At 48.2% G+C, this 26,044-nt stretch overlaps 7 protein-coding genes across 7 annotated transcripts; 2 read left to right on the top strand and 5 right to left on the bottom strand.

Annotated features, from left to right (window-relative positions):
• Positions 1-24: 24 nt before the first annotated feature.
• On the top strand, positions 25-921 carry LHYA1_G006107 (uncharacterized protein; the record flags this gene model as incomplete). The annotated part of the gene is made up of 3 exons (XM_031151047.1): positions 25-331; positions 379-805; positions 858-921. The coding sequence occupies 3 exons, from the start codon at positions 25-27 to the stop codon at positions 919-921; spliced, it is 798 nt and encodes a 265-aa protein (XP_031003990.1).
• Positions 922-3,169: 2,248 nt separating this feature from the next.
• WDR83 (WD repeat domain-containing protein) lies at positions 3,170-4,326 on the bottom strand (the record flags this gene model as incomplete). The annotated part of the gene is made up of 2 exons (XM_031151046.1): positions 3,170-4,188; positions 4,281-4,326. 2 exons carry the CDS (start codon positions 4,324-4,326, stop codon positions 3,170-3,172), a joined length of 1,065 nt encoding a protein of 354 aa, XP_031003991.1.
• A 1,756-nt stretch (positions 4,327-6,082) lies between these two features.
• SPCC757.04 (putative transcriptional regulatory protein) lies at positions 6,083-9,110 on the bottom strand (the record flags this gene model as incomplete). Its single annotated transcript, XM_031151045.1, has 2 exons — positions 6,083-7,871; positions 7,978-9,110. 2 exons carry the CDS (start codon positions 9,108-9,110, stop codon positions 6,083-6,085), a joined length of 2,922 nt encoding a protein of 973 aa, XP_031003992.1.
• Positions 9,111-16,411: 7,301 nt separating this feature from the next.
• TOXD_0 (Protein TOXD) lies at positions 16,412-17,647 on the top strand (the record flags this gene model as incomplete). Its single annotated transcript, XM_031151044.1, has 3 exons — positions 16,412-16,716; positions 16,834-16,963; positions 17,027-17,647. Coding segments are annotated over 3 exons (1,056 nt in total), but the record flags the coding sequence as incomplete, so codon positions are not given.
• A 1,196-nt stretch (positions 17,648-18,843) lies between these two features.
• On the bottom strand, positions 18,844-19,681 carry SPC3 (Microsomal signal peptidase subunit; the record flags this gene model as incomplete). Its single annotated transcript, XM_031151043.1, has 3 exons — positions 18,844-19,087; positions 19,166-19,468; positions 19,539-19,681. The coding sequence occupies 3 exons, from the start codon at positions 19,679-19,681 to the stop codon at positions 18,844-18,846; spliced, it is 690 nt and encodes a 229-aa protein (XP_031003994.1).
• Positions 19,682-20,187: 506 nt separating this feature from the next.
• pmp3_0 (Plasma membrane proteolipid) lies at positions 20,188-20,613 on the bottom strand (the record flags this gene model as incomplete). Its single annotated transcript, XM_031151042.1, has 3 exons — positions 20,188-20,356; positions 20,442-20,517; positions 20,568-20,613. The coding sequence occupies 3 exons, from the start codon at positions 20,611-20,613 to the stop codon at positions 20,188-20,190; spliced, it is 291 nt and encodes a 96-aa protein (XP_031003995.1).
• Positions 20,614-21,383: 770 nt separating this feature from the next.
• On the bottom strand, positions 21,384-25,752 carry exo2 (5'-3' exoribonuclease; the record flags this gene model as incomplete). The annotated part of the gene is made up of 4 exons (XM_031151041.1): positions 21,384-21,770; positions 21,823-22,535; positions 22,632-25,301; positions 25,347-25,752. 4 exons carry the CDS (start codon positions 25,750-25,752, stop codon positions 21,384-21,386), a joined length of 4,176 nt encoding a protein of 1,391 aa, XP_031003996.1.
• Between the last annotated feature and the right edge of the window lie 292 nt (positions 25,753-26,044).

Here is a 26,044-nt window from a genome sequence, read left to right as displayed (position 1 = left end):
TTCAAAATAACTAAAATAACAATCATGGGGATATCACATTCAACTGCCCGTTGGGTGGCTCCCCTCTCTTTCGCCCTCGACTTCGCAGCCCAGCAATATGGCATGATGTCTTCCCCAAATATGAAAGATGTCCATGATTCCAACCTATCTTTCTGGTCACCTCAGCCATACTTCATTGCTGGCTTCTTCTTCCCGCAACAGTTGTTTCAATTAGCGTGGCTGTATCGTCTCTGGAAACTCGATCCGAAGAAGAGTGCCGAGGAAAAGCAGGAGGTCGAGACGATGGTCGATTTTGTTCCTTACTACGCTGTTGGTAATATTTGCATCGGAAGTATGTCTCAAAGTCCTGCAGTAGAACTTGTACTGACCAGTCTGCAGCATGGATGATATTCTGGAATGCCTCTGCTTTGAAGACAGCAAACGTTTTCGTCCTCATCAACTCCTTCACTCAACTTTATTACATCTTTGGGCGACTCCCACCTATGAACACTCGCTCCACCTCTTCTGTTCTCACGCACATTGTGTCTAAAACGTTTGCTGGAATTGGAGTCCTTGATTTCTTGCACAACGGCTCCGTCGCTTATTTCGACCATCAGGGTCCTTCGACCGCGGTGAAGGTCTTGACTGGTCTGGGCTTTGGTGCTCTTGCTACTTCAAGCGATTGGATTTTTGGGGGATGTCTCGTGTACGATTTGATAGCGTTAGCTGTAGGTCAGAGAGGAATCGGTGAGACATCTTGGAGCAATTTGTTGGGGGCCTATGCTGTGGGCGCTGCCGGAATCGTGGCCGCAAAGAATTTGGCAAGGTAAGCTCGGTCAGGAGTGATGGTTTGAAACAGCGTCGCTCATGCTATTCAGACCCCCATACGTCAAGCAAGATCCTAGTGATTATGAGGCTGCTTCAACCGAAGATGTGGTTTGAGCTAAACCGGACTCTCTTTATAGCGTAGGGACAACGGCATCAGGATGCCGAGTCCAATGTACTTTATATTAGCAATCAACGAAAAATGTACATAACAATGCAGAAGTATCAAATACTCCAGGCAGAGTCGTGAGTGAGGCTACAAGCCCAACCCGAGCAAGATCGTTGACCACAATTCAATTGCACTTCAATTGTGGAAATAAGAGTTTCTAGCCTAAATTACTGACGTCAAACTGAAGAAAAACAAATGTAATACAGGCACTTTAAGAGATATTTCCAGACATCTAACAGGTTCTTCACGAAACAGCGCAACTGACAGTGACCATTGGATCACACCTTCAACAAACCACACACCTATCCGCATCTACCCCGTCAACAATCATCATAGCTACCCAGGCAGCTATGATGAAACCTTACACAATCACGTGCATGCGCCCCTTTTCACTGTTCGCTTAAACTCTCCTCGAATCCCCCACGCAGACCTTCTCGAGGGAAATAAAAAATAATTAGGGAGGCAAACTCAGATGGCAAGTACACGCGATGTGATGGATGATTTGGAAGACTCAGATCCAAGTAGACCTTTCAATATCCAAGAGTTGTATATTAAATTCCAAGCATTGGTTACTAGACGAGGACTGATTTGATCAACGCGACATAGTGCAACGACCCCACAGCAAAGGGCACAGGACCAGAGTATCAACACTACTCCCAATGTGATCGTCACAATCACCCTAAACTATGCCCTTTCTCCGCCAAGTCTGCCTTGGGACCAACAATCAACCACAAGCCCCGACCCACTTCTCACCATCGCCGCCATCACAATATGCGGACCTGGTGGACCTGTTAAGAGAAGGTGACCTTACCACATCTTTGAGCTGTCGTAGTAAGCAGTACGGGACACGCAGTACCTAGTGACAACAGAAAAACTCCTGCCAAGCACTTGAGACCGAGGCGCATAGCTTACGTCTCAGTCACATCCTATGCTTTGAGCAACAGCCAGCAAACACCGTGAATCAGCCCCTTCAGTTCCAGACTGAGGCTTGAACAACCAGCCGATCCCCAGAGAAGTCGAATTGGAACTACGACTGCGAGTCCTGCCATAGGCTCCCCAACAATCATAAAGGTTATAAATAAATAGATCCACAAAATGTAACGTTTCGCGCGGCTTGTTACCCCTCTCTGGGGATTTCAGCACCCATACAAATTGGATAGATTGGCCACTGAGCCAGTTTAGTAATGGAAAATTGCGGGCAGCAAGGCTGTCATAAACAACTTATTGATAGCTCCTACGACTTCGTAGCACAAACTGTAATAGTAACAAGAAAGGAAATAGCGACGAAAAACACCCCATCACGTTACCAAGATTACCATCGCGTCTGATGTAAGAACTGAAGAGATAATTGATTATGCATACCTTCGGCAGCAGCTTAGCGGCCCAGTCATATTTTTAGTAGATTCTTCACCCTTGTCATGGTCGCAGCAATGCGTCCGCTGCCACGCGACTCTCACACCCCCTTTAGTCCATCTGCATATGCACGTAGACCGGGATGGGGACCAGAATGGGCACGGGAAGTTGGGAAGGATATGGCTGACCAAATGCTTTGTGATGGCCGGGGTAGATAGACACCCCGGTATAAATACGACGTACGAAACCTGGTCGCTTGGACAAAGTACGGATAGTTCGGTAGTCCGGCAATTAACCTGCGTCTGCCGGCCAATATGTTCTCGTAACCGAAAATGGCACGCTACTCCGTACGGTACTGTATGCTGTGTGATACTTCCAACCAACAAATCTAATCTAATGCGAGGCGTGAATATCGAAATCGACGCCGAAACCGCTCACCGCGCCGGGAAGGGGCTTGACAACCAAGCTTTTGATGATAATGCTGAGACAGTGTCATTTCTTGTGAAATGAACTTTGTGGGTATCGAATTTGAGTGCCTCCCGGGAAAAGGTCACGCTCGCGCCGGACAGAAAACGCAGCACCAATTATAATGTGCCAGGCGACACCCAAAGTCGATGATAACAAGTGCTGCTTTTTGTCTCCAGCACGAGTCGCGCGGAATTCGCTTTGGCACCGGGTGGTTCCAGCCAGATTGACCCAGCCTGACATATACGAACGCGAAATACCGACCCGGCACACTTCAGCCGGAAAACTTGTTTGGTAAATGCCAGTGATTGAACCCAATAGTACGAAGTACTTCAAACCGTGAAGTGGTTTTCGCAGAAAGAGTGCGTCGAACTTTTTCTATCTCGCAGAGCCAAACACGGAAATTGTCCCGTCTTGACCCCCGCAGCACCATTGGTCTCCCCGTCCATTTTCCTTCCAAGCCACGCAACTTATCACGTTTCTCTTCTCCTTTTCCTTCCCATCCAGGCCAATCTTCTTCTTTTTCCCTTCGGCCTTGGACCCCTCAACACGTATCCTCTGGATGATTTGGCCGCTTAAAGTATCCCAGATGGCAACCTCGCCGTCGTCGCCCATGACATTCTCGTTCCCACACAATACCCATCGCTCGTTCCCGCCAAACGCGCTTCGTAGTCTGAACTCCTCGTTCTTCCACTTTTCGCCCTTGTAGGACTTGAGAAGTCCTCCCCTGTCCTTATCCATAAGTCTGATACTTGAATCCAAAGCTCCCACCAGAACCCCTTTCCCATCCCTCGTCCTCTGCAAGCTCGTCACACTCGCCCCAATGACGTCGGTCTCTAACTTTCCCATCCTAATATCGTAGCTCCTCACTGACCCATCTACACTCCCCGTCAAAATCTCATATTCCCCATCCTTCCCAGCCCGGCTCCCAGCCAGGACACACGACACTGAGTCCTTTGCGTCGTCCAGCACCATAATGGGCTTCGTACTGTGGCTCTTGACATCCCAAATGCGTACAGAAGAATCGAAGCTCCCGGAAATCAACACACTGTCCCCTGTCCCTGCAAAGGTAACCGTATTGATCCTGGCAGTGTGACCTTGGTTCCCTCCATACCGCCGTATGGTCTGCGCTTTCGTGACATCCCAGTGAAAAACACTGCGGTCGCCGCCTACGCTGGCGAAGGTGGCGTTGTCTTGGGCGACGGCAATATCCAGGACTTCGTAGCCGTGTGCGGAATAGGTCTGGATGAGCTGGGTTGCGCGGGGAGGCTCGAGAGGGTTGCTGCTTGGCGGTGCGGCTGGGCGAGAGGGGTTGTAGAGGCGGATGGAACGGTCGGAGGAGCCACTTAGGATGTAGGTTGAGGGGGAAGAGGAGTAGGTGAGGGCGTGGACAGGTCCTACGACTTCAAGTTAGTATGTGCTTATCGTATAGAGTGTCCGTAGTACAGTATACTATGGCTTTGTAAAAGGATGCAGGATGCGAACTTACCATTAGAGCCATGAAGTTGGGCCAATGGCTTAGAGGGAAATGCCATGGTCAAAGAAAAGCAGTATCATGCCATTGTTGAATACTGTTTCTGCATCTGCTTCTACATCTGTGTCATATTTTCTCGCTCTCGTCGTCGCTCTGTCGGTGTGCGGATATTTATATACAGGTTTAGATACAACGGGACTTGAGTGAGGAAAATATCTGTAGCTTTCACTCAGCCTTGTTGGCACGTGCAGAACAGAGGATGGATCGCGCGAATCGGAAGTTCTAACGCACCAGGTGACGTTACTATATATATTTCGCGATATCTAGCAGTTAGAGACCTCATATATAGATAGCTGTTAAGTTCACTGGGCACTCTTCACAGAGTAACGACTTTGGATCCCTGTCTCATGTCAAGTCTCGTGATGATAGTACGCGGCGAGCGCTGCCCCGGCCCGGATCCGAAGGCACGTGCACGAGGCCCAAAGAGATTGCCGAAGCTCAGCTGAGTCAGCAAGCCACTCTACCGTACAGACGCCCATGCCACGCAAGTACCGACCAACCGTCATCTCGGGATTTTCGGACAAGCGAAACTAAAAGGGGTAGGGGTAGGGGTGAGGGAGAACTCCGGCTACCCATGCCTATCCATGCCAAGTCCACTTCGAGTTTCAACCTGGCTTCAGATGAAGGACCAGATCTCTCTTTCTCCTTTATTTACTGCTTCGGGGCTTCGTATATTGAGAGCGAGATGGCCAATTGTACGAACAAGCTAACTCCAAGCAAATGATCCATGTCCATGTCCAGCTTGCTTGCCGTATTCCGTACCGTGCTTTTCTCAGTCTGCCGTCCGTGGGCAGGAATTCAATGATCCTCAGTAGTCCCTGCCATAATGCTATTAGGGTGAGCCGTGAGCATCTCGAGGAATATCGCTCCTTTAAGTAAGGCTGGCTCATGGCTCTGCCGACCAACGCTACGTAATTACGGAGCAGTAAGTACTCCGTAGATCTTACTGGGATCTAGTGCCGCTTGGATGCGGGACCACGATCCGCCATCTCTCTTAGTTGGTGTTGGAGAAGAAGGCTACTACTGTACTGTATTTGGAACCATAATTAATTACGTTTATGGAGCGTAAATACCTACAATACCTTACACCGTAGCGCCCCCGAGCTGCCACTAGTAGACAGGCAGTACGGAGTATTGTACTCGCTTCTCGCTTCAGAATTCCTAAATTATTGTTTTCATTTTACATGTAAATTACTTACCTATACGAGTCGATCCTGAAGGAAGCTTACGGTAGTTGGCCTACTAGTACGCCCATAATCTGCTACTTTGAGACACCGCATCTACCATGTCAACCTAGCCAGCTGTCCTGTCGCTGATCGGATTGATCTCAAGTCCCGTCTGATCGCGGGCGTTATTCTCGTCTAGATAGCCCACTTCCTCTCGATTTGTAACGGAGTATCGCGAGACTAGGCGTAGCCCAGTGACAATCATCGCTCAATAGCCGACGAACATGACTGTGGCGGGGTATGGGCGGGATGGAGGCCCGGAGGCTGTCTACCGAAACCCTCATAACGGCATGGTAGTTCCTGGTTTCTTGGGTCGGCAGTTTGATTCTTGAGAAAACTAACTTTCTTCTTCTGAAATCACAACTAATTGTAAGGACATCATCATAGATTTATATGTAGTATTATGTTTGTTTTGATCGCTATGTATAGTACAGGTCGTATTCTTCAAAGTAAATTACAAGGTGCAAGGCATTATTATCTTTCGCATGGTCATTCCATCGTAAATCGTGTGTACAATCCAAGTGCCGTGATTTATGCGTAAATACAGTCGTAGTCCTTCGAGAAAATCTTTTCAATCGCCTGTTTCATCCGGAATATTTCTTCTCCTGCCTCCTTACTTGCAACTCCAAGATTGCCGGACTTAGACGCTAAGGCCCCCTGCACTTCTCGACCCGTTGTAAGCTCCGTCAAATCCTGGACCCGTTCGAACACAAGAGCTTGTTGGTTCTTGGCGCTGTGCCAAAAATGGGCGAGCTCGGCAAGAACAGCTTGTGCGCCGCTGAAGGATGCGAGGCGAGTTGAGACAGTTGCTAATGGGACTTTGGCTGTCAGAATGTCGATTGCAGAGATAATAGAGCATCCGACAAAGGGCGATGAACAACTTGCGGCAGTCACGCTCTGTCCATTTGAAAGCGTATGCGGCGAGGTACGATGAGCTGCCAGTGCGTCTACCGAAGACAGGACAGTCTCCGCGTGATGTCGGGCAAGAGAGACGCGACGGACGAGTTGCGCGCTGCTGAGGTCAGATTGCCAAGTATAGCGGCATAATTTCATCACTGTCATGTGGTACACAGTGTGCATTGTCATGAATATGCCAACTTTTCCGTTATCTGCCGCTCTCTTCAGATTTTCCGGTGAAAAAGCATAGCAACTAGGCAAGGTGTCGTTCCAGACCTGTAATCGTTGACTTGCTTCCTCGTAGAATGTGCTGAATGAATTCGACCCCAATGTAGATGGCCGCTGGGAGCTTCGGTAAATATTTGCCATAACGTCCCCCCATATCGTAGCAACATTGATCAAGTAGGCTATTGATCCGACTGTCCAGTTGATATTTTGAATTGGAGGAGTTGTAGGGTCAAAGAACGGATTCTGGACTTCGGCTTGAGCCTCGAAACTATTGGCGTCACAGGGAAGTCGTAGGAAGACATCGTCTGCGTGAAGCATGCTGATATAGCCAGAGCAGAATCCGTTCAAGCGATCAACGAGGTAGCAGCTCCAGAATGTCCGTCTCCGGCATTCGGCATAGCCGTGACGGTTGAGACCATAGGGGAAGCTCTGGAGTAAGGCATCGTCACTTTTCTCAATTTCCACATTCAACTTCAATCCACTCGCTGCTCTCGCGGCCGCACCGCAAAAATCCCAAGCATCGTTCAGGTTGTTGACCGCAAAATAATATAACGAGAGCAATAGACGTGACTGAACGAGCTGAATGCTAAATCGGCGGTTGTCGCAAGCGTATCGAGAGATGGATGCATATCTAGCACCAAGAGCTTTATGTTCTTGCCTTACAGAAAATATAGAGCCGAACGCGAGAGCACTGTAAATTAGCATTAGATCGTCTAGCGACAGCACTCTTGCTGAGAGAAACCACGATGTGAAAGCTTGCTGTGGAAACATTGCTGCTGCTGTTTCTGGCCCACTCTTGAACAAAAGGTCGATAATCTCGCGGACAGTTTCTGGGTTGGCAGCAAACGGATTGACTTGCCACTCCCGGAGGAGGCTGTGATCGAAAGTTGTGGTGGGGACGGGCTCAGCCCAGACTGTAGCTGGCGAACCCACCTCCTGGGTTGAGAGTCGGGGCGAATGTTCTGACGCAACCGGGGTGAAGTCATTGTACCCAATGCGTTGACGCTTTGTATGATGCATCTCCGAGTCGGGAGTTGCTCGTCGTAAAATCTGCCTTGGAGAGACAGACTCACTGCTCTCCCGCTTCCCAACTTTGAACGACTCTGGATCCGTTCGTGAAGATGAGGTAGGCCTTGAACCAATATCTTCTAATTCAGCTGGCGGTGTATCTGGCGATCCTTGCCCACCTCGAGGCCTATTCAACCCATTATTAGCAAACGTGAACTCCCGACCCATGCTTTTGTAGCCGAAAAGCTTATGTGCATGGACTACTTGAAGCTTCGAGAACAGTATATACTTACGCATTTTTGAACTTGCAAATCCTGCCGAATTTCTCGCATTGAACGCACCGAGGAAAATCAGGGTCGCACTTGATCTTTTTCTCTCTGCAAGTAATGCAGGCAATCGCCAACCTCTTTCTAGGCTTTCCAGCCTTTGTGACGCCCCAATGAGCATTGACTACCTCACCATCGATAACAGTTTTGCAGTGTGTACCATCATCATAAAAATAACACATTCCTTCACCAGAAACCTCCGCTTGTCGAACAAAACGAGGTAGAAACTGCGTTCCTGTCCAGATCTTTGGCCCTAGGCCATCCTTCAGGGTTGTCACATCACCCACAACTGTACTCGCAGGTGTAGGAGGAAAGATTGGGGTCACAGGTGTGCTGTGGGGTGCTTCACGGTAATGTTGTCTGGGTTCAGCTTCAGGTCTGTGCGCTGGGCGTGCGTGCTCGGAGTGGGTTCTGAACGACGACGACGTGTCTCTTGGAAAGTAATCATTGCGACTAGATTGTGGGCGTGGAGACCAAGCATTCCCAGAAGGCTGGGCCTGGCTTCTAGAAACTTCAACTGGACCAAATCGCGAGTCGTATCGAGGCGATTCCGGTCTCATTCCAGTCGCAGTGGGGCGAGGAGGAGGAGGGGGAGGAATCCCTAACCTCTCGACTTGGTCTGGTCTAGAGTTGAATGGAAGTTGCTGAGGGTGTTGAAAGTAGGATCCGTCAAAGGGACGATCTTGGTGAATCGGCGTTGGGGGATGTCTACCATCATGAACTGACGGTGGGAAGATAGGACTATGGTGATCCGAATATGGAGATTGAGCTGGTCTGTTTTGATGTGGTGTAGAGCCAAATAGACTGCTTAATGAGGGCAGTTGTTCTCGGGTAGGTTTCTGACTACGTTCTGGGTGACTTGGATACATATCGCCAACTTTCGCTTGTTGGATGCCACGATGTCCTTGGCTATGGTCAGACATTTGGGAACGAGACTGCGAACCGTTCCAATTATTTCTTTCGTGGTCCTTTATCGCGTGAGCTGAATAAGCGTTGGGGTCCTGAGCTTCCCGCTGAAAGTAAGCAACCTGTTGCTTCTCGTACTTTGAATCTTGCTCGTGCAGGGAGGGAATAAATGGTCTGGTGTATATCTGGGTCATATTCGGGGCTTATGGACCTATCTCAGTTACGGGACCGTACTGCTCGACTCATGAAAAAAGCGTATGGTTTTCTCTGGCACGGCTCTGATTCTGGCCGTCTATTTCAAAAAAACTGGAGTCGGTTCTCAGACGGTTGGTGGCTTTCGGTGGTTTTCAGCAGTTTTCTCTGTTGTGCATATAATAAGTTTCCAAGCGGCAGTCGCAATGAAGTGCCGTGAGTCCTGATTCGCGAGGTAATTCCGAAAAGGAGTGGGCGGTAAGAACTCCCACCAAGTTATCAGAAGGGGACGAACACAAGTTGCTAGGAAGTTTACAACAGTTGGCGCTGGAGACTCGAAATGTTGGCTCTCATGCGGTGTCGATAAATCCAGCCATACCCAAAGTTCTGGAAGCGGAAGCTCGTGCAAGACCAATTTCCTTACGGACACGGCTGGTAAGTACAGTACATGCAGGCGTCACGACGGATATCTTCAAGGATATTTAGCCCTTGCTCGTGCAGCAGGGTGTGAAGGACGATGCAGGTTGTCGTGGAATCCGGAGCCAGGGGATGTTTGGGACTTGTTGTTGGTAGTGCCGCGTGTTGGGTAATGGGTATGCAAAAGAGAAGAAGGAGGAGGAAACAGAGACCGTACACTTGGGATCGTGAGAGAGAACTACTATAAAGCAAATCTACAGATAGGATAGGATAGGGTATGACACGGAATACCTCCGTAGTGCAATGGCTCTTGGAGTCTTAGACTCAGTCCTGCTACCGATACTAGACGTTCGAGTGCAACGCAACGCACAGCCTTATCTGACTACTGCTACTGCTACTGCTATTGCTACTACTACTGCTACTGCTACTACTACTATACTACTACTACTGCTCGTACCATGATGCACCAGCGGTCTTAGTATTCTATTCCTAAAGGGGTAGATCTTTGACATGGCGGACAAGGGCCGTGAGTTTACGTAGGTAGGTAGCCGCTCAAAGAGCAAAATGGACCCGCCCGCCAACAGGGCGTTCCGGCCACGAGGTGGACAGGCACTAGATGCGGCCCAGCAGCCAGCTTTAATCCTGTCATTCCTGGTTGTCGTCTACGGAGTACCGATTCGAACTTGTGGGGTAAAGGGGGCGGCGCTTCAAGGTGCCAGAAGATGCACCAAGCTTCCTAAGGCGTGTGCGCCGCATCGCATCGCATGGCTGGCGCGGTAAGGGAATTAATTCTCATTAATGAATGCTGATTGTCCAGAATCTTGTTATAGAAGGGGCGGCTCGGTGCTTATTATGATGAAAGTTGAAGAGGGTGTGAAGATGAAGCTATTTTGAGAACGATTATTCCACGCGGTACATGTATGTGTGGGTGGGTTGGGTACTAATTGTCGTAAGTTAATTTATAATTCACACTGCTTGTTGTTGTGCTTCCGGCCGTCTATGGCATGGGTTCTTCTGAAGATAAATTTACGATATTATACTATGATTAAGTTTGAAGCTCCGCACAAGTGTAATATGCGTGATACTGTAGAAGTAGGTATTATTTAGGTCACACACTACCTGTAGTCTGTACCCAAAGACCCGGTGATACGTTTCCCGCTAATTACGGCGTTCTTGCGGGCCACGGATGATGGACCATGGTAAGGTAATAGTCGCGACAGGGGGGGGGGGGGGGGCTACAGTATACAGTAGTACCGATACCGACACCGACCCTGAACTTGCGACATTTCAAAGCGACGCCCGCCGCTAAAGCGCGTCCGAACACTCGTACAAGCAGGGCTCGTCCTGCATGGGATGGTAATGAAGTTATCGTGCGCACCTCGTGGAAATGTTCTGGGCTATCATCCTCTGGCCTTGTTGGGGTGCAGGTTCAGTCTCCGACTTTGGCAGTCCCTACGGAGTAGTGATTTGACGGGCATTGAAATAATTCGTGGCGTACGAGTAGCGACGATGTAGAATGGTGAGAGCTAGAAAGCTATTGATTGTACAAAGGAGGGGTTCGTTCGCGAGCTCGCAACCCCCCTCCCCTTCTCTCACTACTGTATACTCGTAGAATACACATAAAACTCCTGTTACAACGCCTCATGAAGTCTAATAGGCATTCTAGATTTATCATGGTAGCATGAAATTTTAAATTTGCCGGTCGTAATCGGATTATACCGACTAACTTTGCCACATAATTTCAACGTAGTAGTACCAACACGTAGTGACACGGTCGCGGCTGGGCCTCTGCAAGTGATGGAATTCCGCCAGACTGGAAACGGGACGAGCTCCGAAGACGACTATACCCTTTAGAAACTCACTATCTACTAGCCTTCTATCAATGGTCTCCGCGGTCTACTAGCTCCCGGTAGATCATGCAGAAGGAGAAGGGGCGAGCTCCAAAGTCTAAGATTTTTGAACGCGTATTATTGAGTCTGTGACCCTTTATATCACCAACCAAGATGCCGGGAACTGTGACAGTCACGAAGTATGCCTAGACCTGTCACATGTGCAACTTCAGATTGATATTAACAACTATATGCGAAGTTTCAGTTAACATGTCTATAATACGGGTTTGAGATTATTATTCGGCTTGGATGAATGAAGACATCAGCCCCACACCTAAATCTTTTGCGATCTTCCCCTACTTTCCCTTCAGATCGACATGACGTAAATAAAACGGTCATCGAGGACATGGGATTTACGCGACAGTGCAGCGATATGGAGTACAGCGTTGCACATTTCTAGTATCAGATGATTTAGTATGCGGTCCGTGGGTCTTTGATTCAAGGTCACTTATTAGTAGGTATGATTAGTAATACAGTAGTGTGTATTGCCAACGAACCCGAAAGAGAGGTTCTCCGAAACCATAAGCAACTGCATGTCTGCTATAGATTACCATTCTGCTTCCGGGATTAGTATCAGAGGTTCACGTCAAATCAGTGAAATCCAAGCAAACTCTTGTTATTGAAGTGTCGACATAATACTGTAGGAGCCATTGCTCTCTTATCAGTTTCACCCCCTGTAGTAGGTGGCTTCTCCTTTTCTACTCCGTATTCTTTCTATTTTCATCCATGTCACCATGTGCCGCTTGCAGAGTTACTGTACGGAGTACAGATGAGAAATATATTTACGGAGTACCGGACAAGGGTGGCCCTTCCCTGGTCCCTCTTCTGGATCACCGTGCCTCCTCACTGCAGGAACAAGCGCATGTGCTGCAGAAAATACCATTAATTATGGAAAAGCTTGGGCTCCATTGTGGCATCTTCGCGGGAATCCTTGCTTCTTGGCAACAATGGGTTGCCGGAGGAGCTTGCCGAAGACGCCGGGAGAGAGCTTCAAGTACCGGAAACATGCCGCACTGGGATGGCAGCATTTACGACGTGCCACTATTTACGACTATTTACTTCACTACCGCCGCATTGAACACCGTTACATCCCGACCGAGTCCACTCGCCCGCCTAGTACGGAGTACGTACCTCCAGGTGAAATACTCGCTGTGAAGCTAGTCAGACTAGTCGAAGAATACCTCGCTCTCGAGTCATAGACAGCCAGCGTGGGTCTAGAAATCAGACATGGCGGTTTCGCACCCATTTATTGATTTCCATCTCTTGTCTTTATAGCAAATATGACATCTCCCCGCACTGTTACATACTGTATCGTATCTCTTCGATGGTTCGGGCGCTTCTTCCCCTCCTCCAATGCTCAGGGGGTGAATCAGTTTAATCTAAATTGCACAGGGGACCGTCACGCATACTCGGTGGACCAGCATAGGCTTCCTACGGAGTACCTCCGTACTGTATGTAACACCAATGCTACCCCATTCCTGGCTGCCATGGAGTTGCCATGCAGGACAGCGTCACCACGGACTCCAATCCTCGGGAGCGGTACCCTGGATGATTTCTACTAAGTTCACCTACCGAACAACGTCAAACTACTTCGTACGGAGTAAGGTGAAGAGGCACGTCCCTGGGCCATGGGGTCTCTTTTCATTGGTGAAGTTACGATACACACCTGGGAGTCTTTTAAGCGACCGACTGCCAAGTCTTTCCCGTGCTATGCAGAACATTCTAAGAATAGACATCATAACAAGTAATACTAGGGAATGGGGATGTATAGGACGGGTGCTTTTATAGGTGATCGGCAGATAGCAAGAACTGTCACTCCAGGCACAATGATATAGCCATCCGTTACTAATGAACAAAGGTATTGCAAATAATACAACCTTGCTTGGAAGTTTAGAAGAAACGAAGCTTTGATAGAAGCAGAACCTTCTTTTTGACACTCGCCTAACATTTCCATATGGAGCAGGTAGATCGATGATCCCACGTGTGGTCTGGGTCTTGAGATATCTGAGCACTACCGAAAGTCCCCCGGCATTGCCGTGATTCGTGGAACAAGCGTCACTCCCTCCGCATTTACTATCCCACTAGTGCAGCGTTCAAACTCTGAATCAGATGATATTTAGTATAATTATCACGTGGGATACTATTGAGTACAAGTACAAGTACATAGTACATAGTACTGCCGACAACCTCCATCAAACACGAGTTAGGCCGAAGAAGAGGCTCAAAATGTCCACTCAACCCAGTCATGGCCTTGTCATTGCATCGCTAGAAAAAACATTTCCAAAGGGCCGATCGGGAATGCGATGAAGGTTGTTGTACTTGTATGACTGCATGCACGCGGCATACACGAACGAACACCCACACCACCCTCAAGCTACGAAGTACCAGGCCAAAGAAACATCCAAGAAAACTCGAGGATGCGGTACTGTACTGTACTGTAAATATCTGCATTATTTAATCCGTCCATTCGACACCCCTTCCCTCTCTACTTCCATACGGAGTACAGTACCGGTCCACATAAGGACCACACATAGCTCGTGCGGCATTTTACCCAAATATTTAATTTGCCTCTTTGATTATAAACTATCCACTCCACTTACCAACGTCACCTCCAACAACAATGTTCCGATAATTCACGCAAGCGAAGGTATCAATCATAGCGGGACCGTCGGGACGCCTCTCGTTGTGGAGTTGCGCGAATTGAAATGCCGATATACCCTGCTCGCGCGCGGGCGAGGTGACTATCTCCGTGCCTATCTCCCCGAGAGAACCTGTTCTCGATCTGTAACGGCACGGCATCTTATCGGTTGCTTGTCGAAAGTCCTTATAGTACTGTACAGGGCTTGAAAGAATATACATCTCAAAAAGCTCACAAGCTTTCCCATTGGAGAGATGCCGTCAATGTCAATGAAAATAGGTTAGTCACATTTAATGTAATGTATTCTTCAGCGGCACGCCTTTGCCTTCTTTGAAGTCGAACCGTCCAGATACACGTTTCAAGATAGCAGAGCCGCGCAACGCGGCAAGTGGCCTTGCTAAGCGCTATAGTGTATTAAAACGGGAGGTGATGTTTATATTTGAGTATTGAGAGTGTTTGCTCTGGCGGATGTTGTGTTCAAGACCGTATTGCAAAGCACACCATCACAATGCAAACAAATGTAAAGCACAATTTTATATCAATATACAAGCGGCTAAAACTCGAGCATTTCAAAGAGCTGTACTCTGAAATAAGTCAAAGTCTATTCTACGCGAGCCAGAACTCAGGACAGTTCAAGTCAGCGTTAAGGAATCATCTCAGGTGATATTCGTCTATCTAAACCGTCTTCCTTTCATTCACCCTAAGAATATCAGTCTATTTCCAGAAAAAGCTTTATTAGAATTTGTATTTGTATTCGTATCAATCGTTATACTATACGCAATCCATACATGTAACGCCCTCAAATTGTCCTTCCTCACCGTAACCTAACATCATTCACGGAGTATCGGACCATCTCACCCTCTAGCTGCTAATATACGAGTGCTGGGCTGGTTTATCTCTCCTATCTCGCGCCCCAACGATTCACTCAAGCAATTTGGAATTTCTATTGTCGTATTGGTGACAACATATTATTAGCTAGCCCTTCTCGTGACGAAGCCAGGATGCGTCTCTTCGGGCTACGCAACAGACGCTTAACTTGGCTGAGAGGCGCGGGCTCGGGCTTGATGCTATGTATGCGAATACGCAACTCATTCTTCCAGGTGATTGATTATATAGATCTGTAGTAACAAAGTAGGTAAGCCTCTTTTACTGTTGTTTACGTAGCGCGAGACGAGAGTTGAAAGTTTTATGTATGCATTGCGATTTTAGTTGGGCCTGGTGATAGGGGGATTGCAGGCCAAGTCAATTTAGCAGAGAGTTTCTCTTTAGGTTGTATATCGCTTTGAATATACTAGTCCAGTGTTCAACTAAAGGTCATCATGTTCTCGGAAACGTTCAAATCACCGTCTGAGACTTCTGTTTGGGCTTTTGTCTATCGCAAGTGAGACACAACGAAGTTAAGACTGCTTCCTTTCTTCCAAGACGCTCGTCAATTCATCAGGATCCATACTCAATATCCCCCAGCCCAGGAGGCGCTCGTGGTCCCACATTACATACCCGAATTCCCGCACTTCCTCGACATGCCAATGATGGTGATTCCTGTGCTCTCTGATTGTACGACACCAAACCCAAGCTGGATTCGGGCCACTTTCATCGCTCGTAAAGTTCGTCTCCACTATCCTCCCACGACGTTGCTGCTCACGAAATTCATAGAGCGTGTCCGTAAGAAACTCTTGCTTCACCCCTAGGACCGGATTCAAATTACTCTCGACGCGAGGATTGATGTTGACCTCCTGAGTAGCCTTGTAGAAGAAGCTAAGCCCAAGTGAGAGCAGACGTTCAGCACCCTCGTCTTGGTGTTTGTGTTGAATAAATGGGGGATTGGCCCAAGGGCGTATTTCGAAACCACAATGCTTGTAGTGCAGTTCATCGATTTCCTTCTTGCAGCGAGTGAGTGCTCGGGCATAATACTGGACCATTTTTGGCGCATTATTGCTCTGCTTAGGACATCAGGTTCTAAAACTGACGCTAAAGAGGCCTCAAGTGAGTGTTAAACTGTTTGAAGAGTAAATAGAGTATAATATTGTAGTATATTATCGGCGAGAAGAGGTAATATTTACGGTTTCCAAGTCTAAAAATATGGTTTTTTCAGCCATCTCAAAGAGATCTGTGGTAAGTAGGGGAACATGGCACGTGACACTTCTTTTCGAGGAGCAAGAATTTCTTGTATCCTGCTTATAGCTGTCAGAGCAACAGCAGTATGAATGAGAAAAAGAATGAAAGACAGTAAAAAACTAATATAGGGACTTCAATCGGAGGTTGGAGGTTGGAACGGCGGTATATCTAACCGTGTATGTGTAGTAGCCTCCGCGTCTGGATTCACCGGATGTTCCAATCTTCTGCTTAATTCGAGCCACAGCCACATCCACAATCCCTCAGATATCAATTTGACAAAATGACCAAGACACGAGCCATTGTAGTCGTCGACGGGGGAAAGGTCACCGCGGTGTGCGACGCGGAGATTCCTAAAATACGAGATGAGTGGGTGATTGTCGAGGTCAAAGCAGTGGCCCTCAACCCTACAGACTGGAAGATGATCAACTGGGGCGCCGCGGATGCAGGATCGAGAGTTGGATGCGATTACGCTGGTATCGTCGCGGAAGTTGGTAGCAAGGTCACCAAGTCCCAGAAAGGCGACAGAATCGCAGGATTCGTCCATGGGGGGTGAGTTGCGTTACGTGACCAGCCCAGGCATCTCGCTCGTTGTGTTGAGTCCTCTCCGCCCGATTTCACGAGGGAGAAGGACAGAAGAAGATTTGCTAATATGTATATGCGGCATAGAAGCCAGCCCGACCATGAAACCGGTGCTTTTGGCGAGTACATAATCGCAAAAGCCGCTCTTCAATTCCACATCCCGGATAACTTGAACAATGAAGAGGCGGCGACGTTGGGCGTTTCAGTGGTGACGGTTGTATGTACAGCTTGACTCCCTTCCACTTCATGTGTAGAAGTACAATAGCTAATTGGAAACTAGGGTCAAGGACTTTATAAATGCCTTGGACTTCCTTTCCCCAATGCGCCAGCGAAAGAGCCAATATTCCTTCTTATCTGCGCTGCCAGTACTGCAACAGGAATCTACGGCATCCAGTACGCCAAAGCCTCAGGGCTGACCGTAATTGCAACAGCCTCGCCTCACAACTTCGGCTTAGTCAAGTCACTGGGTGCTGACGCAGTATTCGACTATCACTCCCCAACATGCGCCTCCGATATTAAGACGTACACCGGAAACAAGCTCAAGTATGCTTGGGACTGCATGGGCACGGGCGTGGAGACTTGCGCTGCCGCCATAAGTGACGTGGAACCAGGTGCCGTCTACGGAACCATCGTCCCAGGGCCGGCGGACGAGAAAATCCTCAAGCAGACGAATCCAAATGTCGATGGCCCGCGTTTCACGCTTGGATATGATGTCTTTGGCGAGAAGTACATTTGGATGGTCCAGGAGGTGCCTCAAAAGCCGGATGAGATGGAATTTGCAACTGCTTTCTTCGAGATGAGTCAAGGGCTCTTTGCAAAAGGAATTATTAAACCAATTAGACCGACTGTTAATAGTACTGAACTGGGCTGGAGGGTGCGCTCAAAGGCTTGGATGAACTGAGAGCTGGTAAAATTAGTGGCACTAAATTGGTCTACACGCTATAATACAACCGTACGCCCCCAATGAGATCACTGAGAGTCATGTTCAGATCGAGGTGCGCGCTGTAGGCTTGAACCATAGAGACGTGCAAATTTGCACGGGCAAAGGCGTGGATGCGGATGACTATCTGGGCAATGAGTGCGCAGGCGCAGTGACAAACATTGGAATCGAAGTGTGCCACCTAAAAGTTGGGAACAGAGCAGCGGCTTTGTGTCGAGGTTCTTTTGCAACCGTGGTGGTGAACCCTGGTAATCACGTCCGGAAAATCCCCAATACAATGAGCTATGCTGCCGCTGCCATGGTGCCATTTGCATGTCACCGCTTGTTATAGCTTGATAACTGTCGCGCGTGTCCAGAAAGAGGATTGGGTCTTGATTTACACTACAGGCAGTAGTGTGGGATCAGCCGCAATCCAGATTGCAACTGCATGGCGCCCATATATTTACCACGGTCAGTTCCAAGGGGAAGACTCATCTTGTAGAGACTTGCGGACTCCTAGAAAGCCATATATTCTCAAACGGTGATTTGACATTCGCAGATGCCATTCGAACAGCAACAGGCGGCTGGGAGTTGATGTCAACGTACGGCGTTGGTTCACTCACTGCATTAGAGCTACGCAGTTGGGTTTCGCGAGAGGCTAAAGGTGGATTTGGGTGTGTTTGATATCGTGCAGGCGGCGTTGGCGCATAAGGTAGCAGCAAAGTCGTCTTTTGTAAAAACTAATTAAAGAGTGAAAGAAAGTAGGGAAGGGAAAAGAAAATTGGCCAAATGCGATGTCCGAGAAAAAAGTAAGCTGGTTGATTCATCTCAGAAAGAGGAAGTATTACTACTTGTTGATTTCCACAACAGGTATAGACCTCATAATGAGTTAGCAAAATCCTTTTGGTTGGAGAGTCGAGTACGTACATATACTATGTGCAGTCATTGGATATGAAATGCATAGGCACTTGCCTGAAATGGCTCTAGTCTTCTAAGATCAGGGTCGTCACCTCAATCTATGCCATAATCAAAAGCCCTTATGAAGGTCTATACAATTCAGACCTACCTAGCGTTGTCTCTGTCTCTAGATTCGCGGCACTATTTTCCCGCTTGTACTTGTAATAGAAAGTGCTGTAATTCATATAAGTCTCATCGACAAAAGCAGGGATTCTTTTGAATCAAGCGCTTTTCTTTTCTACCACCTTCTTTGCCTTTATAGCAGGTAATTTGAATGCCTTACTAATCCCTCCCTTCACCTTCTTCCAGCTCCCAAACTCGATTTGTGGCGTCCACGTCAAGACCCCCACCCACGGCTGCACATTATAATGCAGCTTCAGCACCATATTATCCGTCTCCGCGAGCTTGCCGTCAGGGGATGTGATTTGATACTTTGCCTTCTGATTTTTAAGTTCTAGTTTGCCTCTGTTTTGCATACAAACTCGTCAGCAAGACATCTAGGTCTGCAAAGAGGTTGACGTAGCGTAGAATGAGTATACGGACCTGGAGGGATCGATCGTCTTGCCCTTTGTGCTCCTCACTAGCTTCTTCATAGCTGCTGGCCCTATGTTCTGTAGGTGGTCTGCTGAAGGATTCGTGATAATAGTATCCCAGATGACTGCCTCATTGACCATCTCTCCCTTTCCAGCATCGCCCAGTGTAGAATTTGGCCATGAAGCCGATACGTAAACGAAGACTTGTTTCGTGTTCCAAGAGAAGAGGGATGAGAGGTCGGCGGAGAGAGAGAAGCGGATGATGGCATACTCTTCCTTTTTGGTGGAGTAGTAGTGTGGACGGCCTCGTACACTTGAAGGGTTCAAAAGTCAGTATGTTTTTCTGTGCAAAGATGGGATTGGGGGGATGGAAGTATTTGTACACTTGGAGATCCTTGACTGCTACAGTCGCCTTGGGTGTCCGGGGCGCGAGTAAGTCTGAAGCTGCAATCAGGGCTGCGACGACGAAGCAAACGGTGGTGAAGAAACCGAATACATTCTGGCCGCGCACAATAGTTGAGTGCATTGTTTATCGTGAAGTTCTCCTTATGTCATGGGATTTCGGAGGGTGCGATGTGGTCGCTGTCACAGCTGTTCCTATTTATCTTCCGTTGACATCTGGACAACACCAAGAGTTTATTTAATAACACGTCGCGATCAGCCACAGCCACAGCCTGTACAGCCACAGTCTTGAATGCGCTAATTTAGTGCATTGTGGGGTAAGGTATCGTGACGTGGCTGAGGATAAATCATCGTAAGTTGCGCAACTGAATAAATTACTTCTTCTTACTCTACCAATGAAAATCGTGTCATGCTCAGTGCACCATTTGATTCTCTACTCGGTAGAACCGGAGCCTAATACAAGTGGTGTCCCATATTCCATTCCATACTCCCATTAAATCCCCCATAGTTACCCCAACGCTCCATCATATATATCATTCCTACGCAGTAACAATCTCGAGCCGAACTAATGACCCAGAAGCACCCCCAACTACTACTCGAAAAGTGCTCTGCTCATCGAATGCACAACCTTTAGTTGACAGGTTGAACCATAGTACCGTAACCATGACCACCACTCTGCACCCTTTCGCTGTAGACGCCCGGGGCGCGCGTTGCAGTGAAGCGGCCTTGGCGGGCCGACTCTTTGCGTTCGTAATAGACGTATTCGAGGTAGAAGGCGTGGATGTGGCCTGGGATGTAGCTATTGACCAAGGGTCATGTTAGAGGTGGTGTCGCTTTTGTGTCGGAAATGCTGGAGGAAGGGAGAGAGAGAAGCTCAGACGTACCCGAGCAGTGTCAAGCAGATATTGATCAAGAGATCGGCTCCGCAGCCTGCCACAATATAGGCACCTACCGGAGGCACTTTCTTGCATTAGATTCAAGATGATACGACACAGAAGTGACATACTCACAGAGAATGGTGATCAGGACGAGGAAAACGGCGGAAACGGCACCCATCTTGACTTATTGGTAGCTTGTTGAGGGATTTCTGTCTCGATCTATGGAACTCGTATAACTTTCAAAGTGTGGGATTTTGCGAATGGATATTTAATTGTGATGGACAAGTTGTTAGCAAGGAGGGAGGGAATTTAGAAGGGTCATACAATGCATACAAGACCTGGAACGCACCCGATGACGCATGCGCAATCCAAAACCAGGCCAGGCCAGGCACCGCCACACGGACTGCATGTACAACATCACCAATCATACTTCGGTTATTGTACGGTATAGTATTGTGAGGACATGTTTATTTGTTCCTTAGATATGTTCAACTTGGGACCAGATCGACGGCGAAGCTATTCTTAGTGGGTGTTTGGGTAAAATGGATAGACTGGAGGACAATAGGGTACATGTACATGTTTGTCTGTAGACTTCGCGCATTGTTTCATGTTCTTTGGCGTGCCTGCTTCTTCTGCATCACAGCGGTGCGTCTATTTACTAGTTGGGAAATGGCTAGTCAAACATCTTCACAATCTTGCATCACTCTGTCTTTGACACATTGCAGGCTGAACAGTCCAACTTTCTCCACGCTATCCCTACCCCCTTGATTGAACCCAAACAGCCTCACCACCTCCCATACCCTCTCGTTCCACTCGTAATGCTGATGATACAATTCCTGAATGTCCCACCCAATGTCAACTCCTATTCATGAAATCGAAAAAGAAGTCCAATCATCAAGTTCATATTCATCACAATCGTGCCCTCATCCAACATCATTTCCAGAAGACCTAAGTCTGTTGGGCCTGTACAGGCTGCACGGCATTACCTCTGCCTCTCAAGGCACCCCTTGCACGGCCACCACCTCGGCCTCTTCCACGTCCTCTAGCTTCTAGACTCGATGGTGGAGGGACCGCGTTGTATCCAACAGGCCCGCCTCCTCGTCCACCTCTGAATCCTCCCCCAACACCACCTCGACCTCCATTCGTACCATTCTGGAGATTGCCCCGAATCGCCATGTTGCTGCTATGTATTGCCGGGCTAGCATTCTGATCGGAATAGCCTAAGCCGCCTCTTCCTCGGCCCCTGGACACACCATTTCCTCGGAAACCATTATGGCCCGCAACAGCACCCCGGAATGAGCCCCTCAAAGGCGCAGGCACATTGGATTCGCGCAGCTACACGAGTCAGCGACAATGTCCTAAAAGCATTGAAATGTTCATAACTTACCTGTCCTCTACCACCGGGGCCTGTGGGAGTGCCGTAACCGCTATTTGCGGCAAGGGGGGTCGAAACCGGTGCGGGATGTTTTTCCGCACCCGCCTTGGAACCAGCGATCAGTTGCTTGTTTGTCAAATTCAAAACCGACGTGATCGGAATTGTTGAGCCACGGAATGGTGTGCAGCGTTCTCCTAGAGTAGTACCGCTCATGAATGTAACATCAAATACAACGTCCAATAGGATAGCGCGTGCTGTGCGCGAGATACCAACAACAGTACCACGGGTAGCAATAGGTACGCGGCCAGAGTCTTGGACATAAACCACACGATCACCGAGCGCGAACCTCTGGTTCCCAAGACGATGCTCTGCATCAGAAGGCTTCATGAGTGCATTTCGAGGAACCCCCTTGAGTTTCTTAAAGTCGCTAGGTTCTGCAGCACCGGTGGCCGCTAAAGCTGCATCGGCTGCTCTCTCGATTGCCATGACGGCATCTGAATCTAATTGCTCCGCATCCAGGGGAACTTTCTCAAAGTTTTTGGATTCGATTGACTTCAACCATGCCGCTATCTCCTTGATTTTTTCGCCGGCGATTTCTGCTGGATAGAAGTCTTCTGCATCATATTGATTCCCCTGGGGTTTGCGCTGGATGCCGGCAAAGAATTCAGGAAACTTGGTCATGTAGATGCTTAGTAGCTCAATCGCTTTATTGCTGAATTCCCAGCCTGTACACGAGTCAGTAAATGTATAAACGGCTTGCAACCGTGGCGGAACAAGAATAGGAGGGAGAGATCGCCCAGATCACTTGCCTTTATCTGTACGCTGAGAATAGCCCAGGACTTTCAGCTTTTTTGCCTCGAACTTTAGATTAAGTCCAAGATTAAGACGATCCAAGCCAAGAGCGGAAATAGTGAACGATGATGTGATCTTGCTCAGAACAAGAGGGTGGAGACCAAGCATCTTTGCTACAGCAAACGAAGGCGTGTAATGAGTCTGGGAGCCATGCCCATTGACAATGTTACGCCCAAATTCAACTTCCTTTCCCTTGATCGTTGAAAGCCAGATCTCTGCCCGGTTATCCTTGTGGCTGATTATCTCAAGAGGCCTGCCGAAGTTGAATTCCCCTAAGAAGAAAGCCCGAGAGCCTGGTGGAAACTCCTCCTCAATCGGAACAGCTGCTTTCTCTAAGAATCGTTGATCCTCGCTTAGAACTTCGTCCACACAGACTTGAGTTGCGTATTCAGTTTCGATTCCAGGGATGACAGCGTACTCCTTGATGCTGGCTCCTTCATCGGTCTTTTTCAGACCCTTCAATATCTCAACATGAGTGATTGATTCGACAGGGCCAATAATGATACCCAGACGCTTGCTGTAGTTGTTCTCGATTCTATCAGCCTTCTTGCGGAAATCTTCGATTTCTCGAGGGCCATGGGGTTGTTGTAAAGGCTGATTCGACCCGTCACTGGAAGGAAAATAGTCAAATAGCTCATCTGAAACCTTGACTACCTTGCCCTCCTGCAAGAAAGGGTAACCCACGAACACTCGTTGGCCCAATTTCATTGTGGCAGTCTTGACGTTGGTTCGGTTTTCGCTGTCTTCGATCGTGACGACCATACTTTCGTTTTTGCTGTCCGACTGAAAGACATTGACACTATGAAATCCCAAAGTTGCGTTGTAAGGGATGGTAGCCAAGCTAGGGAAGCCAGCCAATGCGGCATGCCCTAATTTCACACCTTCCATCAAGCCAACATGATACTCCAAGCCCTCGATTGTTGGGAGATCAAAGATGTTCTCGACGCAGTGACAATTGGGTATATCGGGGAAGATGCCCACAAGAGAAGAGGGATAGGTAAATGATATGTCCGGGTCATGGGTGAACTTCAGTGTCACGCCAAAGTCGTTACGGAATTTCTCGTCCTCACTCAAGAGAGCATTCTTTGGAGCCATGGCAGCCAACAATCTGCCCTCTTCGATAAAAGGAATCTTGACCACAGCTTCCCATTCCATCTTCTTCCCGTTCATATCCAGCTCGAAGTCTCGAGGGTAGAAGTCAATGATCGGAGAATTAGGGTTCGTCATGAGATCATGATAGACAGCTGGCACAATCTTCTTACTTCGGTCAGGGAGCACACCCATAAGCTGTTCATACGGATGGAAAGGCTGTCCGAGCTTGAAGTTGACATCTGCCTTCAAGCCTTTGACGACATCTGAGATCATCGGTGAATAATGATACTGGTAGAACCATGGCCAAGAAGCAACTCCTCTGTAATAGTAGAAAAGTACCCACTGGAGCCCTTGGACATAGTTCTCGCATAATTTCGTCAGCTCCGTATCATTCTTCCGGGTCCACTCGAATTTGCCTTCGTAGTATTTGTCCTTCCATTCCTGAAATTTCTCTTCGTATTGACGATCCATCTCAGCTTGCGCTTCTGCTCTGGTAATGTCGATTGTTTGAGCGCTGTCAAACTGCTTGACAACACGCCGGACTGCAAGCTGCGATTCTTCATCTTCCTCGTCGTCTTCTTCGTCGTCGCCAACTAGCTTAGGAGGAAAGGAGAGCTGCATATGCCGATCGCCTTGATCGTCCTCAATCGTCTTCCATTCCAGGTGCAGGCTCTCGGCCAGATCCTGGACAAATTTCCGATCTGCGGCAGACAAAGTCGCTGGGAGGTTCAAAGGCTCATCAGAGCGACGAGTGACGTATTTCTTGACCTGCTTCCACACTTCCCGCTGAGGAGTTGTCATCGTAATCTTGCCCTTTGTCTTGCCTTTCACCATGACATCCTCTTTAGCCATCTGCTTCGATCTGAACCATTTCTGATCCGAGCTTTCACTCTCGAAAAAGCGATATTCCACATGCGAAAGCTCTTCTAACAAGATAGCCAGTCGCTCCATATTGATAACACCTCCTTCGTTGATGTACCCAGTACCCTTTGGAAGAACTGTCTTGTAAATTTTGAACATCAGCGCCAATGCCCCTTCATTGATATGTAAATTAGGAAGGTTGGGCAAGAAATCGTTTCCAACAAAGAACGCCATCAGTATGAAATCGTCGATGACTCGTTCGAGATCAAATGCAAATCCCAGTACGCCATCCTCTTTTAATTCTTGGAATTCCAATTCCAAGTATTCCCGCACAATGCAAAGGTGCATGAGATAGAAATTTTGGTGTTCTAGCTCTTTCGACTTCGTCTTGCTCTGTCTTCCAAATGTGACCTCCTCTCGAAGCAGGCAGAAATGGGGATCATGGCTCAAAAGCCCCAGCATGATCAAATCGGCATCAAGACCGTAAAGACAATGTCGGACATTGGGGTCATAATCGGGCTGCGCCTTTGCCAGTCGAATGTATTCCATGACCTTGTGTTCTCCCTCTCCCGGGACCTCGTGGCCGGACAGCACGATTTCAACGCCCTGCCAATCGACATCCTCTGACACCTTCTTGTTGATGAAATATTTCAACTGTTGAGTCAATTTATGCATGAACTCGGTACCTATTTAACTCAGCTTGATATCCAGCTCCTAAACTATGATCGTACCTGGAGTGATGGAATTGCTATCAAATGCTTCTTCCTTTGGCATTTCCTTGCCTTCTTTAATTGCCTTCTCTCTGGCATTTTCAACATCTAGCGCAGTTCGAAATCTTCGGGCTCGCTGTTGGTTCATCTTTGCTCTGGGCGCAACGCCATCAATGGCCATAAAGAATAGCTGCTTTGGCTTGATCTTCCCATACAAATGCTCAATATAATTGAAGATTGCAATAAACATTTGTTCCTCGGTCATTCGGAACGTTGCATCGTCGGAGTCTTTGTGCGTGCAGTTGTGGATGATTCCGTTCATGTCTAGGTAAAGACAATCGAATTCTGGTATCCGATTCTCCGCAATCAGCTGTGATATGGCCGGATACCGCTCGCTCATCCACCTGAAGAATTTGGGGACACCCATGATGACTGTGTAGAGTATGTATGTGTGGTGTGTAGAATTGAAGCGAGAGGAGCCTTGCTGTTACCGCAAGTACTGTTAGGGCGAAGGCAAAAGCGCATGCAATGAATACAATGACGCTTGGTTATCGCTTGCTTGATGTAGGATCGTGATCGTAAAAGATAAAAATTTCCCCGGCCTCTTCTGCTTCTCTCTCTTTCTCTCGGTGGCGCTGAGCCTGTTGTCGTTTTGTGTTCTTTGTAGTTTTCAAGCCGTCGACGAGAAGGCGAGAAAGTTCAGCCTCGATGCAGCCGGA

This window comes from Lachnellula hyalina, assembly GCF_007821495.1.
Source record: "Lachnellula hyalina strain CBS 185.66 chromosome Unknown contig00103, whole genome shotgun sequence".
Classification (NCBI taxonomy): domain Eukaryota; kingdom Fungi; phylum Ascomycota; class Leotiomycetes; order Helotiales; family Lachnaceae; genus Lachnellula; species Lachnellula hyalina.
The sequence above is the reverse complement of the archived record's forward strand: the minus strand, read 5'-3'. Positions and strand labels throughout refer to the sequence as shown.